General features: G+C 47.4%; 1 protein-coding gene across 2 annotated transcripts in view; it reads right to left on the minus strand.

Moving 5' to 3' along the window:
* LOC139240823 (formin-like protein 3) overlaps positions 1-18,212 on the minus strand; it is a 196,003-nt gene that overhangs the window by 56,976 nt on the left and 120,815 nt on the right. For both annotated transcript variants that reach the window (XM_070869307.1, XM_070869306.1), the window contains 4 exons: positions 9,715-9,823; positions 9,425-9,501; positions 8,352-8,445; positions 5,532-5,606 (listed from right to left, as the gene is read on the minus strand). In XM_070869307.1, the coding sequence (XP_070725408.1) occupies positions 5,532-5,606; positions 8,352-8,445; positions 9,425-9,501; positions 9,715-9,823 (355 nt within the window). The remainder of the gene's footprint in view (positions 1-5,531; positions 5,607-8,351; positions 8,446-9,424; positions 9,502-9,714; positions 9,824-18,212) is intronic.

An 18,212-nucleotide genomic window follows, 5' to 3' on the forward strand; every position in this document is an offset into this window, starting at 1 on the left:
GACCGAGCAAATAATGAGCAAGGTCGGATGATCAGGAATGCACTGTCTGAAAGGACGACGGAAGCAGATTCAACAGTAACGTTCAAAGGGGAGTTGGGTAAATGCTTTAACGGATAAAAGGTGCAGCGCTATAGGGAAAGAGCAGGGGGAGAGACACGAACTGGATCGCTCTTTGAGAGCCAGCACAGCCACAAGGGGCCAAATGGCCTCCCTTTGTGCCGTATCATTCTATGATTCAATCTGCACTATTGTAAATTGGATGCCAATATTTTTTTAAATTGTAAAAATGAGAAGGCTTGGAATCATGCTCAGAATATTAATAACAAATCTTCAGCACAGTCGTGCAAAATGTGAATCTGCTCATTTTAATAATAAAAGATGCTCACCGACTTATAACAAACATAAGATACCAGCAACTATTTGTGCATATATACGCACACACATATACGTGTATTTATATAGCGCCTTTAACAGAGTGAAACGTCCCAAGGTACTTCACAGGAGCAATATCAGACAAAAAATTTGAGACCGAGCCATACAAGGAGAATTTAGGGCAGGTGACCAAAAGCTTGGTCAAAGAGGTATGTTTTAAGGAGCGTCTTGAAGGAGAAAAGAGAGGTCGAGAGGTGAAGAGGTTTAGGGAGGGAGTTCCAGAGCTTGGGGCCCAGGCAACAGAAGGCACGGCCACCGATGGGGAAAATGCTTGAAGCTATCATTAAGGAAGAAATAACGGGACATCTAGATAGGAATAGTGCAATCAAGCAGATGTAACATGGATTCATGAAGGGGAAATCATGTTTAACTAATTTACTGGAATTCTTTGAGGATATAACGAGCATGGTGGATAGAGGTGTACCGATGGATGTGGTGTATTTGGAATTCCAAAAGGCATTCGATAAGGTACCACACAAAAGGTTACTGCAGAAGATAAAGGTACACAGAGTCAGAGGAAATGTATTAGCATGGATCGAGAATTGGCTGGCTAACATAAAGTAGAGAGTCGGGATAAATGGGTCCTTTTCGGGTTGGAAATCAGTGGTTAGTGGTGTGCCACAGGGATCGGTGCTGGGACCACAACTGTTTACAATATACATAGATGACCTGGAAGAGGGGACAGAGTGTATTGTAACAAAATTTGCAGATGACACAAAGATTAGTGGGAAAGCTGGTTGTGTAGAGGACACAGAGAGGCTGCAAAGAGACTTAGATAGGTTAAGCGAATGGGCTAAGGTTTGGCAGATGGAATACAATGTCGGAAAATGTGAGGTCATCCACCTTGGGAAAAAAAAACAGTAAAAGGGAATATTATTTGAATGGGGAGAAATTACAACATGCTGCGGTGCAGAGGGACCTGGGGGTCCTTGTGCATGAAACTCTTTTGAGTTTACCTGCAAAACATAAAACATTAAGACCATGCCACCCGACCTGGGTGACACAGCAGACATTTTCAAGGCCCCTTTTTTTTTTTTTTTTTTAATTATTTTTTTTTTTTTTTTTGGGGCGCTAAAATCAAATTTTCCCAGTGCCCCCTATAAAAGGGGAGGGGGACACTAAAAGCACCGGCAATTAAAACAAATTAAACTTTAAAACGTAAAATCAAATTAAAATTTGGTTGCTGGGCGTGATGATGCACTCCAGTCCCTCCGGTGCCCACCTCTCGCGGAAGGCCGCGAGCGTACCGGTGGACACCGCGTGCTCCATCTCCAAGGACACCCTGGACCCCAAAAAGTTAGTTTGCAGGTGCAGCAGGTAATCAGGAAGGCAAATGGAATGTTGGCCTTCATTGCGAGAGGGATGGAGTACAAAAGCAGGGAGGTCCTGCTGCAACTGTACAGGGTATTAGTGAGGCTGCACCTGGAGTAGTGTGTGCAGTTTTGGTCACCTTACTTAAGGAAGGATATACTAGCTTTGGAGCGGGTACAGAGACGATTCACTAGGCTGATTCCGGAGATGAGAGGGTTACCTTATGATGATAGATTGAGCAGACTGGGTCTTTACTCATTGGAGTTCAGAAGGATGAGGGGTGATCTTATAGAAGCATTTAAAATAATGAAAGGGATCGACAAGATAGAGGCAGAGAGGTTGTTTCCACTGGTCGGGGAGACTAGAACTAGGGGGCACAGCCTCAAAATACGGGGGAGCCAATTTAAAACCGAGTTGAGAAGGAATTTCTTCTCCCAGAAGGTTGTGAATCTGTGGAATTCTCTGCCCAAGGAAGCAGTTGAGGCTAGCTCATTGAATATATTCAAATCACAGATAGATAGATTTTTAACCAATCAGGGAATTAAGGGTTACGGGGAGCGGGCGGGTAAGTGGAGCTGAGTCCACGGCCAGATCAGCCATAATCTTGTTGAATGGCGGAGCAGGCTCGAGGGGCTAGATGGCCAACTCCTGTTCCTAATTCTTATGTTCTTATGGTCAAGTGATTATCAGGGATGCTCAAGAGGGCAGAATTAGAGGAGCGCAGACATCTCGGCAGGTTGAGAGGTTGGAGGAGATTACAGAGATAGGGAGGGGCGAGGCCATGGAGGGATTTGAAAATAAGGATGAGAATTTTGAAATCGAGGCATTGCTTAACCGGGTGTCAATGGAGGTCAGCGAGCACAGGGGCTGATGGGTGAGCGCGACTTGGTGTGAGTTAGGACACGGGCAGCCGCGTTTTGGATGACCTCAAGTTTACGTAGGGTAGAATGTGGGAGGCCAGCCAGGAGTGCGTTGGAATAGTCAAGTCTAGAGGTAACAAAGGCATGGATGAGGGTTTCAGCAGCAGATGAGCTGAGGCAGGGGCAGAGATGGATGATGTTACGGAGCAGGGACATTGACAAGGTCCAGCTTGCTCACCCCAGCATTTAGGTCCATGCAGGACCTGCACTAATTCTAACCCTCTCCACCTTGCTCCTGTACTCATATCCTTCTACTCACTGTTCAAACAGCAGTCTGTCCACTTTGTTCTTTAACTCTTACACCAATTGCCCATGTATCGCACCTTCAAGAAGATTTTCGCTTGGTACTATTTCCAGTGAAATCCTAAATATGTTCCTTTGGAAAACATTTGATAATTGCTATTTCTGACTGAATCAATCAGAGGAAATGTTCCCGCTAATCTACAATGCCAAGTCTAATCAGCCGTGGCTCAGCGGGCAGCACACTCGCCTTTGAGTCAGAAGGTCGTGGGTTCAAGTCCCACTCCAGGGACTTGAGCACAAATATCTAGGCTGACACTCCCAGTGCAGTGCTGAGGGAGTGCCGCACTGTCAGAGGTGCCGTCTTTCGGATGAGACGTTAAACCGAGGCCCCTTCTGCTCTCTAAGGTGGACGTAAAAGATCCCATGGCAGTATTTGAAGAGCAGGAGAGTTCTCCCCGGTGTCCTGGGGCCAATATTTATCCCTCAACCAACATAACAAAAACAGGTTTATCTGGTCATTATCACAGTGCTGTTTGTGGGAGCTTGCTGTGCGCAAATTGGCTGCTGCGTTTCCCACATTACAGCAGTGACTACACTCCAAAAGTACTTCATTGGCTGCAAAGCGCTTTGGGACGTTCGGTGGTCGTGAAAGGCGCTATATAAATCCAAGTCTGTCTTTCTTTTAATCCACTGGAGCACTCTTCCTCATTTCAAACATAATTAGTTCCTTCAGCCTTTCCTCGGAGCTCACTGAAGCAAGGAGACAACTGCAAGCAGCGACGTGGACTTCAGTCCACGGAGATAACTACAGCTGCAATCTGTTCTTCACCTGAATGGCAAGGAACGCAGAAATATCGGAAGAAACGAAACAGTCATGGATGAGGACAGGCCCCATGGCCCATTGAGCTTGTCCCTCTAAGTCCCACCCAGCCCAAGCTCCAACTCCGCCCCCAACACAGTCTAGTTAAAATCCCTCATCTTCATCCGAAACGTCATCCAAGCCCTCGTCCCACCCCATGCTGCTTTGGTGAGAACAGAAGAAATTATAGGGCGACTTGATAAATGTGTTTAAAATGGTGACAGGATTGGTAGAAATACACTGTTTCCAATGGTTGGGGGGACAGGGGGCATCTAGAACAAGGGGATATAGATACAGGATTACACGCAAGAGATTTAGGACAGTGAGGAGAAACCTCTTTATATATAGGGCTGCGAGGCTGCGGAATAAACGACCAGAGTTAGTGTTTGAAGCAGACACCATGTCAACATTTAAGAATCGGTTAGATCAGAGGTTGAAGGAAAACGGAAGGGATCTGGGAACAGGGAGCGCACATGTGGAGAATAAACACCAACATGGACTGGTTGGGCTAAATAGCCTGCTTCTGTGTTATAATTTCTATGTAATTCTATGCAATTTCCTACAGCCCTACATCTCCTCCCAAATGCTCCGTTCCACGGATTCCACCCTACTGTTTTATCCTGTCCACACATCGCGTATTTTCCAGCAGCACTTCACGTTCGGAACTCCCCTCTCAACTCCTCCACCTCCCTCGCCACCTTCACAACCTCAAGGCCCAACTCTTCGACTAAGCTTTTGGTGATCCCATCTAATTTCTCTGTTCTTAGCTCGAGAGTCATTTTCCTTGCATCTCCATAAAGCGCCTGGACCAGTTTGTTGCATTGCAGACGCTTTATATGAATGCCAGTTGTTGCTGAACTCCAGTAATGTCTTCAGCTAACCGAGTGCCTTTTGAAAAGCTCGGGAACCACCTCCCTAAACCCCTCCTCCTTTAAGATGCTCCTTAAAACTTACCTCTTTGACCAAGCTTTTTCTAATATCTCCAAGTGGCTCGGTTTCCAATTTTGTCTGATAACACTCCTGTAAAGCAGCTTGGGATGTTTCACCTTGTTAAAGGTGCTATCTAAATGCAAGTATCTGTTGTTATTGTTCAATAAGACAATCTCTTTCCAAGATTTAATTTGAATTTTTGGCTTTTTGTTCTTCTGGTCTCACTGACCGTCAACCATTATTCTGGTTTCATTTTCTCGACATGCATTTAATACTCGAGATATTTCAATGAGGTTCCTTCCCCCCACTTAACCTCCTTCTCTCTGGACTGTACAGCTTCAGCTTCTCTAGTCTTTGATCCAGCTCATTCCCTTGACAATTTTACACAAAATCCAGTGACGTCACTGGAAATAAATGAGGCCTTTGGCCCAAAGGCGTTCTTACTGCCCTCTCCAAAATGTTTCCGATGCGACAATTGGGGGTGCAAATCATAGTCCTCCAAAAGGTGGCTTTCATCAGATGTTTCAGCGAGCGTCCAGCTCCGTGTGAAAGTCAGTCCGTCAGTCAAGTGGGTGGCAATGGCACGGGAGCCTGGACAGTGCAGATTTTGAGGTGTACAACCTCCAGCGGAGAGCCTCGCCCGCCCATTGTGTATGTCAAGACATCGCGAGCACGTTGCACCGAACCTACAGGGCAACTTCAGGAAACTTGCGCTGTTGGCACGCATCCACACTTGTGACAAATGCGGGTCAGGCAATCAGTGCCCGTCCAGTGAGGCTGCACACTCTTTCCCCTTGTATCCCACTTCCAAATGAGCAGGTCTTGCTGACTCTTACCATGAAGTCAATGTTGCTGTCTTCATTTCGAAAATATTCCATCAGGTTTTCAAAGCGGTGCTTCTCTTTGCACACCTAAAATAAACAGAACATTTCAGCAAATTATTTAAATGGAGAGAGATACAAAATGCCACAGTACAGAGGGACCTGGGGTCCTTGTGCATGAAACACAAAAAGTTAGTATGCAGGTACAGCAAGTAATCAGGAAGGCAAATGGAATGTTGGCCTTTATTGCAAGGGGGATAGAGTATAAAAGCAGAGAAGTCCTGCTACAACTGTACAGGGTATTGTTGAGGCCACACCTGGAGTACTGTGGACATTTTTGGTCTCCGTATTTAAAGAGGGATATACTTGCATTGAAGGTGGTTCAGAGAAGGTTCACTAGGTTGATTCCGGAGATGAAGGGGTTACCTAATGATGAAGGGTTGAGCAGGTTGGGCCTCTACTCATTGGAGTTTAGAAGAATGAGAGGTGATCTTATTGAAACGTACAAGATTCTGAGGGGGCTTGAGAGGGTGGAGAGAGAGGATGTTTCCCCTCGTGGGGGAATCTAGAACCAGGGGGTATAGTTTCATAAGGGGTCACCCATTTAAAACTGAGATGAGGAGGAATTTCTTCTGAGGGTTGTAAATCTGTGGAATTCGCTGCCCCAGAGAGCTGTGGAGGCAGGGTCATTGAATATATATAAGGTGGAGATAGACAGATTTTTGAGCAATAGGGGAGTGAAGGGTTATGGGGAGTGGGCAGGGAAATGGAGCTGTGATCTTATTGAATGGCGGAGCAGGCTCGAGGGGCCTTATGGCCTACTCCTGTTCCTATTTCTTATGTTCTTATGTTCACCATTTTATTCCCTTTTACAAGAAAGGAAAACGATCTTACCAATTCAACAAACGAGAAAGTGAGAAAGCTAATGTCTATCTCGCAGTCTGGGAATGAGAGGAGAGAAAACCAGTAAACGACGTCATGTATTTATATAGCGCCTTTAACATAGTAAAACACCCAAGGTGCTTCACAGGAGCATTCACAAAATTTGACACACGAGATAGTAAGACAGATGACCAAAAGCTTGGTCAAAGAGGTAGGTTTTAACGATTGTCTTGAAGGAGGAAAGAGAGGTAGAGAGGCGGAGAGGTTTCGGCAGGGAGTTCCAGAGCTTGGGGCCCAGGCAACAGAAGGCACGGCCACCGATGGTTGAGCGATTGTAATCAGGGATGCTCAAAAGGGCAGAATTAGAGGAGTGTAGATATCTCGAAGGCTAGAGGAGGTTACAGAGATAGGGAGGGGTGAGGCCATGAAGGGATTTAAAAACAAGGATGAGGATTTTAAAATGTTAAAATAAACTTGTATCTGGGCAGCAGTCCAGGCATGGGGAGGGGCAATAAATGAAGTTTGAGGTGTGGGAGGGGTGAGAAAACCTACAATATTAGGCCCAATTAATACTATGTGGCTGAGGAACTTCAAGCAAAGAAACAAATGCAAGCCAAGGAACTGATCTTCAGACCTCACTGGACCTTACTTACACCAGATGTGTATCGCAGTATGTATGGCTGCACAAACACACAGGCCCTGCTATCTGACGTAGTGCTTTCATCTCCCACCTTTGGAGGTGTAATGTATGCACCCGCGAGTATGCTCACAGGTGAGTAGCGCTGTTGTACGCTCGCAGCCTTCCGCGAGAGATGGGCACCGGAGGGACTGGAGTGCATCGTCACCCCCGGCAACCAAAGTTTAATTTGGTCTAAGTTCTTTGTAAAGTTTTATTTGTCTTTTTTTGGGTTCGAGTGCCCTTACCAAAAGGGGATTCCAGTGGGGTGCAGCGAGGCACACCCAGGGCCCCACCGTCCCAGGCTGCGGGTCCCAGTGGGATGCAGCGAGCCACACCCAGGGTGAGGAGGGGAAGGAGAGCTTGACCGCACTCTCCTGAGGTGCAGGATCTAACAGATGTGGTTCAGATGATGGCTTTAAGTTCTATTAAAATAGTTGGAGAGCTGTGGAGTTGGGAGTGGCTTTGCCAGTCATGTGATGTTCACAAGACTCAATAAAACCCCAGCCAGTTGGGTTCGGGGGATCCACCATGAGGCAGGTGGTTGTGAGCCCGGTGGATGAACTGGTAATGTGCCGTGTGATTGTTAAACCTTTGCTGATAAACCAACTAGTTCTTAGTAGCAAAGTGTTGCTATGAATTCTTAAGCAAAGAACCCATGAAGCAAATACATTACAGGAAGGAAAACCGAACTGTGGCCAATGTAAATGCTCACCAGATACAGCCTACCCATACAGGCCGCCATTGCAAGTTGCACATTTGTACAGGCCTTTCCTCAACGTTGGGCAAAGTCCTCGGCCAGAATAGAGGACTCACTGACGTGACTCGAAGGCAACTGTGCGTGCGTCAGACTCCAATGCTCAGAACTCCAGCCGCTCCCCTTCTCCCACGGAGCTACTTCCCAATGCGAAGGGCAAGGTTCGCCACGCGTCAAGCGATGTCTCATTCCCACCGGACGAAGGATAAACTTACTGCCTCACGCAGTTAAGGCAGTGCAACCGCAAACAGCAGCAGGACCCTTGCTCACCCTCGAGAAGGGAATCTCCCGACAGGGTATTCAAGCAACACCACTGGCAGGTCACAGCCAGGAAGAAATACCCAGCTCATGATATCGCACCCTCTCTTCGGAAAAAGGAAGCCAGAGGAGCAGCAGTTGCAATGATGCAAGAGCCCAAAAGATAGCCGCCCCCTCTGCCCACACACATGTACGCACTCAAAAGTCACCAGCGGATTTTCAAATTTCCCGACTGGCAGGACTGAACTAAAAGCTCCCCTACCTCTTTGAAGTGGTCGAACGCAGATAGGATGATTTCATGTCCTCCTCTCACAAGACAGACTGCTGCTAATAGCTCCAGGACCAGGGCTTTGGTTCTGCAAAGCAAAGGCCATTTATTCACTGTTCAGGACTTGGGAATTGCCAGACTAAAAAATGACCAAGGTCCACCTAGTTCACCTTTTACCATCCTGGTAGTCCCATGATACAACGATAATGGGGTTGTTGACCAATCAATCACAGCAATGATAATGGGGTTGTTGACCAATCACAGCAATCAGTCTCCATCAATGAGTTTACAACAGACCCAGACATGAGGTGATGAAAACCCCCAGTGAAGCAGAGTTTTGGGAACCACAGGTCCATAGTCACTTGTTCCTCCTGAGCACGCCACACGTCAGGTCTTAAATTACTCCCATACTGTATCAGAAAATGCTATTTTCTGATATAGCAGCAGCCAGAATCAGAATGGAAGATTTTACTGTTTTGAAAGAGATTACATTCTTGGGTTGGGTTTTTGGGGAGGGGGGGATGGGGGGGGGGGAAGCAATGTTTGAGTACCCTCGCGCCTGCTGCCATTGTCCACATTAGAACATCGCGGCCGAGGCTCCTCATCACCAGCGAGCAATCGGAGAATGACTGGCGGGCTGTCCCCTTCAGCTGGAATGGCAGGATGGTTAGGCCGCAGGATCTCTTCATGAGTGACCAACCCTGCGACTTTGATGACTCAACAGGAAGTGCGACAGTGCAGAGTGGTTGAAGTCGGCACTTCCCTCCCTCCGCCAAGGAGTGGGACACTGTACTTTCAACAATTGGCCTTCCATCAGCCTGCCGAAGTCCAGGTCAGCCATGGCCTAACTGAATGGTGGAACGGGCCGAGTGGCCTCCTCCATTCCGATGTTCCACTCTCTTTACCACCCCAGCCTCCCCGCCCCCCCCCCGCGTGATTTGGCACCTTCCAAAGAGGACGGGAGAAACAAATGGCCAAAAAGTGGACAAATTTGTTGGCATGAAATGAATTGATCCACAATGACTTTGGACAGACAAGCTCAAGAAATCAAGACGCTGGATTCTTACCTGGGATTTTTGTTGTTCAGGCTAAGTGCGATTTCATTTACAGCATGCGGGTGCGACATGACTAAATTGAAGCCATACTGAAAGAGAAAATGGAGAATGGAAGGGGACTTAAGCACATCTTTAATAAAGGCATATCCCAGAAAATGAACTAGAATTAGCTGACGGACTTGCGTGTCAGTCACAATGATATAAAGCATAGATGGGGAACAGATGAAGTCGTCACTTGGAGTGCAATGTCTTTTTCCAGGTAATTGGAAGTTTCAAGGAGTCCCAGTTTAAATTGGCTGTACCTGGTAGTTCATGACCGCCCGCAAGCACATGATGCAGACATGGACATCATCCTTCTGGCTCACGAGTCTGGAATTCTTCAGAAGTTTCCTGTCCGGTAAAGTGTTGTAGCTGTGGACGAAACTGAACGTTACTACAATCATCACTGGACCGGCTGTATACCCACCGTAACAAGGCAGCCAGCGCCAAGACCTGGACAAGTTGGCGATCGAGGAACCAATGCCCATTCCTCTCGCATCCTGAATGGCTAGAGAAGCTGTATGAAAGGTATCCAGGCTAAAACAGCTCTCCACCGCTTGCTGTCGAGGCTCAAGCATGAAGAATGGCCGCTTGGGTCAGGCAAATAGCAACGTGTATTTCTATAGCTCCTTTCATGTAGTCAAATGTCCCAAGGCGCTTCACAGGAGCGCGATCAAACAAAATGTGACACCGAGCCACAGGAGGAGATATTAAGGCAGATGACCAAAAGCTTGGACAAAGAGGTAGGTTTTAAGGAGGGTCTTAAAGGAGGAGAGAGGGGTGGAGAGGCAGAGAGATTTAGGGAGGGAATTCCAGAGCTTGGGGTCTAGACAGGTGAAGACACGGTCACTAATGGAGGGACAAAGGAAATTGGGGATTTTAAAGAGGGAACCCAGAACCTGTGGAGCAATAACCTGCAGGAGGAGAAGAGAACATTAGAGGATAAAGCTTAAAACACATTTCTCATCACTCTTGGGGAATCTAGAACCAGAGGGCATAGTTTCAGAATAAGGGGTTGCCCATTTAAAACTGAGATGAGGAGGAATTTCTTCTCCCAGAGGGTTTGTAAATCTGTGGAATTCTCTGCCCCAGAGAGCTATGGAGGCTGGGCCATTGAATATATTTAAAGGTGGAGATCGACAGATTTTTGATCGATAAGGGAATCAAGGGTTATGGGGAGCGGGCAGGGAAGTGGAGCTGAGGCCAAGATCAAATCAGCCATGATCTTATTGAATGGCGGAGCAGGCTCGAGGGGCCGAATGGCCTACTCCTATTTCTTATGTTCTAAAGTCAACAGCACTGCAAGAAGGTGGCAACACCTTCACACACTGACAAATTACAAGATTAATTTCTCAAAGACATATACACATTTAATAAGTGGAGACGGTGAAGGCCTATTGGACTCGGGTCGAGATCTCTTAACATGAGATGCAGAGATTCAGCATCACTGGTTTAGCGAGATTCAAACCAAGCAGTAAATAGGACTAGCCGACACTCGAATTAAATGAATGGGAATTGCCTCAATATTACACGGTTGGCTGCGTTCAAGACAATGAGGCTTCATTTTGCACACGTGAAAGGGAACCCAACATTCAATGCTCCTGCGTTCTAAAATCCTGGCCGCGTCAGAGGCTCAATGCGAGTGACAATGTACAAAACGAAACAAGCCAGCTCCTGAAACAGAGACATAACATTTCTAATAAATAAGCACTGGTCGGAGAACCACAGAATGAGCCTTTTCCTGTTCACTGTGGTCCCGTGGTTTTCTGGTCAGCTTCAGATATGCGCACTGAAAAAGGAAATCGGAATACTTGGACACAAGAGGCTTTAAGGGGCTTCAAGAGTGCAACAAAATTGGTTTGAGAAGAAGCGACAGCAGTCCAAGTACAAATACTTGAACGATAAGGGAGTCCAGGGTTATGGGGAGTGGGCAAGAAAGTGGAGTTGAGGCCAAGATCAGATCAGCCATGATCTTATTGAATGGCAGAACAGTCTCGAGGGGCTGAATGGCCGACTCCTGCTTCTTCTGTTCTTATGTCATTCAGATGAAGCAGCTTTTGGGGGTCTGTGCAGAAGCAAGGGTTGATGATGTCCTCAGATCAGCTGCCTCAGCACCTTCTCCAACAAGGCGGCTGTGTTCGTAACACTTCTTGGAGCTTTGAGTGTAAATCTGCTGCATTGGCTAAATGCATTGTGAAAGGTACCTTTTTTTGGAAGTCAGCTAAAACTCGGTGGGGAAAGCACGAGTCAAACGCAGTGAGGTCACCCTCCCAAAATACACTTCAGAAAGCAGAACCAGCAGAGTCGCTTCCTGGACTAGTTTAATGAATGAATTACCAACTGGATACCACACAGCTCAGAGCACTTGAGTGTTATTGTTGAGCAACCTGCTGACATTTTTATAAGCATGGCTGAGTGACCCATTTGATAACCGAACCTGCATCCAGTAGGGAACAGCATTCTGTATCTATCCCTTGCTTACTTGTTTCTTAAAGCCTCCCTGATAAAGTGCAACGTCCCCACTGACACCTGGGAGTGGGCCAAAGACTGCCTGAAGGAGAGGAAGTGCATCTGGGAGGGCGCTGAGCACCTCGAGTCTCGTCGCCGAGAGCATGCAGAAATCAAGCACAGGCAGCAGAAAAAGCGTGCGGCAAACCAGTCCCACCCACCCCTTCCCTCGCCTGAGTCAGAAGGTCATGGGTACAAATCGCAGTCCAGGGACTTGAGAACATAAATCTAGGCTGACACTCCCAGTGCTGAGGGAGTGCTGCCTTTTGGATGAGACGTTAAACCGAGGCCTCGCCTGCGCTCTCAAATGGATGTAAAAGATCCCATGGCATTTTTCGAAGCAGAGCAGGGGAGTTGGTGTCTTGGTCAATATTTATCCCTCAATCAACCTTATAAAACAGATTATCCGGTCATCACATTGCTGTGTGTGGGAGCTTGCTGTCTGCAAATTGGCTGCTGCATTTCCCACATTACAACAATGACTACACTCCAAAAGTAATTCATTGGATGCAAAGCGCTTTGAGACATCCGGTGGCCGTGAAAGGCGCTATAGAAATGCAAGTCTTTCTTTCTTTATCCGGAATTGCCCTCGAGAAGATAATGGTGAACTGCCTTCTTGAACCGCTGCAGTCCGTATGGTGAAGGTACTTCAACAGTGCTGTTAGGGAGTTCCAGGATTGTGACCCAGCGACGATGAAGGAGTGATGATATACTTCCAAGTCAGGATGGTGTGTGACCTGAAGGTGATGGTGTTCCCATGCACCTGCTCTCCCTTGTCCTTCTCGATGGTGGAGGTCACGGATTTGGGAGGTGCTCCAATAAGACGGACTGGAAGCTGCTGGGCTTTTTCTGAAGTTTTCTTTGATGGAAGCTTTCCTCTTCATTGCTCCATCTGGCAACCAAGCTCCGAACTAGCGAACAAGTCTTGACAGCACTTGATTTCCCCCAAACCCATAATGTTATGTACTTCTACAGTGAAGGATGCCAAATTAAGAAGAAGAATGGAACCTGAACACTTGCCATATAATCAGGGGGAAAGGGGGAGAAGAACTACTTCTGGTCTATCAGTCAATGGGGTAGTGTTTTCATCCATCAACATGCTCCCTTGCTGCACCACCACAGCATCTAAAATGTAACCATATGTTGGAAGGAAACCACTATAGAAAGAACAGGAAATGAAAACCCATGTTGCATAAAACAGACAGGTCATAAATAACCCACCATTGTTGTCCCATGTTACCGAGTGTCTCAATCTCAAAAACCAAAGTCACGAACATAAATTTCACAAAGATTCCACTGGAACCGATACAGCCATTGGAGACCCAATCTCTTTCACCAAACACTGGTTCATTTGAGAACACGGCCATTGGACACACTTGGGGATGATTGCAATTGAGGAATTCCAGGGATAAGAAGCTGTACTTCCTAACTGACAAAAGTCCAATCCAAATAGGCACTCGACAGTGGGTTTCCTGTGCACGTCACTGAATGCCTTTGCAGATCAACTGAAATTAACTGGGGCCAGCTACATAGGACAGGGCTCGAGGTCTAGCAGAAGCTACGCATCCTACCGACTGCACAGATCTCCAATTATAAATCAAAGATTACGCTGGATAGCTGCACTGCTATTTATCATTTACACACACACGCGAGAACAATCTCCGCAGGTCGGGGCTCGAAATAGAGCTGGAGTGAGCCACTGCAGCTTCCAGCGCGAGCGGACACAAATGTGCGACGGCTTCGAGGTGGGCGACGCCATCAGGACCCAGGTCGCCGTTTGGAGCGTGGGCAGAAGCATCGGCGGGGTCCCTGGTACAGCGGAGGTGCGGCGAGAGGTCAGGGCGGAAGTGCGGCGAATGAGGGTACGGGGCCCAGAAGTGCCAAGGGCCCAGGGGCAGCACAGGCCAGCCCACACTGCGGTGTGTGCGCACACTAGGTCCGTGCAGCAGAGCAGGTCTCCAGTCGTCCTGGTTAACCCTTGCCACTGGATAAAGGCCTAGCTCTGTCGAGCCCTTGTGGCGGCTCTGTGCAACGGTCACCACACGTTAAAAAAAAAATCACGCACAGGCATCTTCCACCCTTCAATTGGAGTTCAGGACTGGAACAGTGGGCCGTTCATACAAACATAGAAACAAAGAAAATAGGTGCAGGAGTAGGCCATTCGGCCCTTCAAGCCTGCACCACCATTCAATAAGATCATGGCTGATCATTCAACCTCAGTACCCCTTTCCTGCTTTCTCTCCATACCCCTTGATCCTTTTAGCCGTATGGGCCACATCTAACTTCCTCTTGAATATATCCAACGAACTGGCATCAAAACTCTGATAGGGAATTCCACAGGTTAACAACTCTGAGCAAAGAAGTTTCTCCTCATCTCAGTCCTAAATGGTTTATCTCTTATCCTTAGACTGTGTCCCCTGGTTCTGGACTTCCCAAACATCAGGAACATTCTTCCTGCATCTAACCTGTCCAGTCCCATCAGAATTTTATATGTTTCTATGAGATCCCCTCTCATCCTTCTAAACTCCAGTGAATAAAGGCCCAGTCGATCCAGTCTCTCCTCATATGTCAGTCCTGCCATCCCAGGAATCAGTGTGGTGAACCTTCGCTGCACTCGCTTAATAGCAAGAACATCCTTCCTCAGATTAGGAGACCAAAACTGAACACAATATTCCAGGTGAGGCCTCACCAAGGCCCTGTACAACTGCAGTAAGACCTCCCTGCTCCTATACTCAAAACCCCTTGCTACGAAAGCCAACATACCATTTGCCTTCTTCACCACCTGCTGTACCTGCATGCCAACTTTCAATGACTGATGTACCATGACACCCAGGTCTCCTCCCCTTTTCTTAATCTGCCTCCATTCAGATAATATTCTGCCTTCGTGTTTTTGCCACCAAAATGGATAACCTCATATTTATCCACATTATACTGCATCTGCCATGCATTTGCCCAGTCACCTAACCTGTCTAAGTCACCCTGCAGCCTCTTAGGATCCTCCTCACAGCTCACACCACCACCCAGTTTAGTGTCATCTGCAAACTTGGAGATATTACACTCAATTCCTTCATCTAAATCATTAATGTATATTGTAAATAGCTGGGGTTCCAGCACGGAGCCCTGCGACACCCCACTGGTCACTGCCTGCCATTTGTGAACTCATGTGGAAGCAAGTCATCTTGATTCGAGGGACTGCCTATGATAATGATGATGATGGACATATATAATATATATTTTATATAAGATCAAGGTTGATCTTCTCCCTCAACTCCACTTCCCTGCACTATCCCCATATCCCTTAATATCCAAAAATCTATCGATCTCGGTCTTGAATATACTCAACGACTGGGGTAGAGAATTCCAAAGATTCACCACCCTCCGAGTGAAAAAGTTTCTACTCATCTCAGTCCTAAATGGCCGACCCCTTATTCTGAATATATATAATACACAGACTCACAAACTAGTTAGATGTCAAGTAAGATTGTAAGAGATTTGGCAGGAACTCTGGTTCAACTCACAGGGCCTCGATTGCCATTCCAAAATGGCTACCATGAATGGGTGGATATGAATATTAACAGCACTCAGAAGCATCTCAGGATACAAGAGAGGGCTGGAGTCAGGCAGTAAGGAAGATGGAACAGACAGCATCAGCCCCATGCTCCCAAGAGCAGTTCGCACCAGCAGATCCAGAGAGGCACTAACATGGACAATGGAGAAATCCATGGTCAGGGCTTCATCACTCCCTTGCAGGGATGGAGGAGGAACCATAATGGCCAAGTCAGGACTTGAAACTGGAGGCATTCTGCCGAGAGTCAACTCCTGCGAGTTGCGAGCTATTGGATCCCCCTCTAAATTATAATCCTTTTCCTCCTCTCACCATCAAAGGCAGTCCCTCGGAATCGAGGAAGACTTGCTTCCACTCTTTTTAAAAAAAAAAAGAGAGTCCTTAGGTGGCTGAACAGTCCAATACGAGAACCATAGTCCCTGTCATAGGTAGGACACATAGTCGTTGAGGGAAGGGGTGGGTGGGACTGGTTTGCCGCACGCTCTTTCTGCTGCCTACGCTTGGCGATGAGACTCGAGGTGCTCAGCGCCTTCCACTTAGGGCGGTCTTTGGCCAGGGACTCCCAGGTGGCAGTGGGGATGTTGCACTTGATCAGGGAGGCTTTGAGGGTGTCCTTGTAACGTTTCCTCTGCCCACCTTTGGCTCGTTTGCCGTGAAGGAGTTCCGAGTCGAGCGCTTGCTTTGGGAGTCTAGTGTCTGACATGCGGGCAATGTGGCCTGCCCAGCGGAGCTGGTCGAGTGTGGTCACTGCTTCAATGCTGGGGATGTTGGCTTGGCGGAGCTGATCGAGTGTGATCGATTCTCACCTCCTCTATTTATTCAATGACTCTCCTTTTCCACTCTCCGACCAAATGCAAACATCCGTTTCTGCTCGTTTCTTTCAGAGCCTGGCCGCATGGGCAGTGCGAGTATAATATGGGTTGGTTTAGCCAGACAGCTCTCCTCACTTCTGTTTAACACCTTGCGCCCCCACCCCAGAGAGATTGATGGCCCTCGTCCCCAAGGCGCAACAAATCACTGCAGTAAAAAGCCCCGTTGCCAGGGAAATCGGAATTAGCGATGAGAGAAAACAAAAACCAATCCTACAAATTAAGCATGGAAACATTTGGTAACTTGTCTTGTGGTCATCAAACCCCCCACGCCCCACCCCCCCGCCCCAGTCTCAATGTAACTGCGACACACGACCCCGAACTGATCCCCTAAACGCATCACTGGGGTCCTCATCCGCTGAAATGCAGCATCGGCACAAAACGTTAGCAGCACAAACAGCAGGCAATAGGCAAGTTATCAGCACATTGTAAAGCCGGGACTCCAAGGATGCAATGGTTCAGCTCGAGGCCACTTCCGTCATGGCAAGGCTACTCTTGTCTTCACGACTGATCACTGACATGGCACTGTCCCTTTAAATGATCTGTCAAACTGGAGGCTTTAACAGAGAACTCTGAGGTGAGGAAACCTTTCCACATAAACTCCCGCGTATAAAAACTGCAACGCGGTTCAATTTGTCTTCCGATTTGACAGATTTTATATAAACACATACCATACCCACGCACATACATAAATATACATTAAAAACCAGTTTTAAAGGAACATTGCCACTTTTAGTGATCAGACTCGAGATGTGCTTTGAATTGAAACTTTGGCTGGATTAAGTGCAGAATGACGGAGAGTAGGGAATGACTTCTTCTGCTCCAATCTTGTTAAGCGCAAGCATTTCATTACTGTCTCCTGAACTTTGAGTTCAAATTAGTACTGCAATCATACTTTTTGGTTTCAAAAAATAAATGCGCAAAAAACAAGGTGATCGGGAGTGGGAACGATGATACTGTTTTCGGTTTATGGTCTCCAGGTTGGACGTATTACTGGAGGTTTCATCGCATGGCCTCCCTCCTCCCACTGCTTACTGCCTACCGCCCCACCCCCACACACATTCACGCCATTGGTTGCCTGACACACCTCTCCTCACGACGCACCACCTTCACACGCCTCCCCCCACCACCCCAGTGCAGAGACCAGTGCTATTGGTCATAGTGGAGCAGAAATAGGGTTGCCAACCCTCCAGGATTGGAAGATTAATCTCCTGGTTACTGCTGCAATGCAATCTGGGAGAATAATCGGAAGGGTGTTAAAAAAGTGGGTTTTTTTCTTAATTTTCTTTGAACACTTCTGTTTATTCGTTGTAAAAAGATTGGAAATGGGGAAAATAGGCCATCTGACTTAAGTCAATAATCATCCAATCGGGGAACAAAGTCTGTTTGCTTTCCAATGGGTGGAGGAAGGTGGAGCCCAGCGAGGATGGATGTGTCAGGCGACCAATGGCGGGAGTCTGAGAGTGGGGTTGTTGGTGGTCATGTGACGACACCTCCAGGAATGTGTCCAACCAGAGTTGGTAAACCCCGCAACAGAAGCCTTCATTCCCGCTCCTGGTCACTATCCAGTGACTGTTGTTGGTAAGTTTTAAGTGTGGCCAGCATCGTCAGCCAAGATAGCCCTCATGGTCAAATAGCCTGTTGACAATCACAGTCTCGGGTTCCACATGAAAAATGGCCACTTGGCTGAGGTTTGGAGGGGTTTTCAGTGTCCTTGGAACCACAGCTCCTTCAGGACAGCAGGAAAAGGGCCATCCTTGATCCACTTGACACATATACTGAAAATGCCAATCAAAATGAGGACTGGGCTGCATGCTCC

This window comes from Pristiophorus japonicus, chromosome X (assembly GCF_044704955.1).
Source record: "Pristiophorus japonicus isolate sPriJap1 chromosome X, sPriJap1.hap1, whole genome shotgun sequence".
Classification (NCBI taxonomy): Eukaryota; Metazoa; Chordata; class Chondrichthyes; family Pristiophoridae; genus Pristiophorus; species Pristiophorus japonicus.